The following is a 1813-nucleotide window of genomic DNA, read 5'->3' on the forward strand; positions in this document are numbered from 1 at the left end:
TATGTATATTCACAAATAAAATAAAAAATTTTTTTATTTAAATTATATAATAAAAAGATGAATATATAATTATATAATTATAATTTTTTAATTGCAATAATACATAACATAATTATAATTATCAATGTAATGTGTAATTATAAAAAATTGTATTGTCTTTGTTTTAGATGAGACCAGGAGCATTTTTAGTCAATACAGCACGAGGTGGTTTGGTGGATGACGACGCGCTGGCCGCGGCGCTCAAACAGGGTAGAATTCGCGCGGCAGCGCTAGACGTCCATGAAAATGAGCCATACAACGTCTTTCAGGGTCAGTCTGCGAATCAGTGTGAGTCTTATCTGTCTCCGCGCCTAACCCTGTCTCGACTGATTATCTTTAACCTTCCTAAATTCCTTCCATAATAAAACGAAAAAAACGACATACACTGATGGAAATGTAGACATTCACATAAATTTTATCGATAGGTCTTATAATATGAAATACAATTATAAAATAATTGTATTACATATTTTTTATATATTTTAGTACATACTTATAAATTGCAAAAGCTTTATAAATAATTGTTAATTTTATATTTCAAGATGTATTATTTTTATTTTGCAGAACATTAATAGTATAATCGATAAATTTCACAACTCAGAGAATACAACAGTAGGCTTATAGTATATCTTGCATTCTTGCCAGTCCCAATATGTTCCCTGAACGAATTTTTTAAATTTATCAGTTATACAATATAAAATTTTTATAAAATACATTTTGCCATATAAAATTAAAAATAATTTTTACAATTGGTGTTAGTATGTACAGGTATACTCTAAATATATAAAAGAATAATATCGCTGTTTTATAATGTCTTAATTTTTTACATGATCACTCGATAAAATAAAAATTTATGCGAGTGTCTAAACTTTCATAAGCAGCAGTGCAAATCTTTTTAAATAGAGAAACAACGAAGATGTATATTTTACGGTGAAAATAATTTTATAACATTTCTATATTATTATATGTAGAGTGCGTCATACAATTGGAATATTTTCTAGTACTTACTCCATTAAAGAAAGAAAGAAAGTACAGGCAAAAATTAAATGGTATAATAATAATGTTTTTCCATTAACTTATATTTTTTTGTAAGTTAAATTTACGATGGACTGAAAAATGTGATTACATTTTTTTCTGTAATCCTACATTTTTTTGCATAGAATCATACATTTTCTTAAATAGATTCTTCTGATTCTATATATAAAAATATTAGAATAAGATGCTCGAAAATGAAATATTCATATCAATTCATTTTCACTGTGTCATATATATTTTCTGAAGAATCATTCTGCATTATTAATTCAGATATATATCTCTGATTTTCTTGATCGTCGATGTATATTGCATAGGTCCATTGAAAGATGCACCCAATCTTTTGTGCACTCCACATGCCGCCTTCTACAGCGACGCGAGTTGTACCGAATTACGTGAGATGGCAGCGAGTGAGATACGACGGGCGATCGTCGGACGCATACCCGACTGCTTACGCAACTGCGTGAATAAGGAATATTTTCTTTCCTCGACCGGGTAAGCGCCCTCTCTCAGCCAGACTTTGCCTGTCTCCCTCTGTCTCTCGATTTAAGAATAAAGTCTCTTACAATTTGTTGAATGAAAAGAAAAGTGTAGACAGATATTTTTATATACATACATATATACATACATACATACATACATACATACATACATACATACATACATACATACATACGTGTATGTATATATACATATATACATATTATATGTATTACATATATATATATATATGTTATATATA

At 28.8% G+C, this 1813-nt stretch overlaps 1 protein-coding gene across 1 annotated transcript in view; it reads left to right on the plus strand.

Moving 5' to 3' along the window:
- LOC108688762 (C-terminal-binding protein) overlaps positions 1-1813 on the plus strand; it is a 45947-nt gene that overhangs the window by 36505 nt on the left and 7629 nt on the right. The window contains exons 6-7 of the mRNA XM_018195141.1: positions 166-327; positions 1389-1566. Coding sequence (XP_018050630.1) covers positions 166-327; positions 1389-1566 — 340 coding nt within the window. The remainder of the gene's footprint in view (positions 1-165; positions 328-1388; positions 1567-1813) is intronic.

This window comes from Atta colombica, unplaced genomic scaffold (genome assembly GCF_001594045.1).
Source record: "Atta colombica isolate Treedump-2 unplaced genomic scaffold, Acol1.0 scaffold238, whole genome shotgun sequence".
Taxonomy (NCBI): domain Eukaryota; kingdom Metazoa; phylum Arthropoda; class Insecta; order Hymenoptera; family Formicidae; genus Atta; species Atta colombica.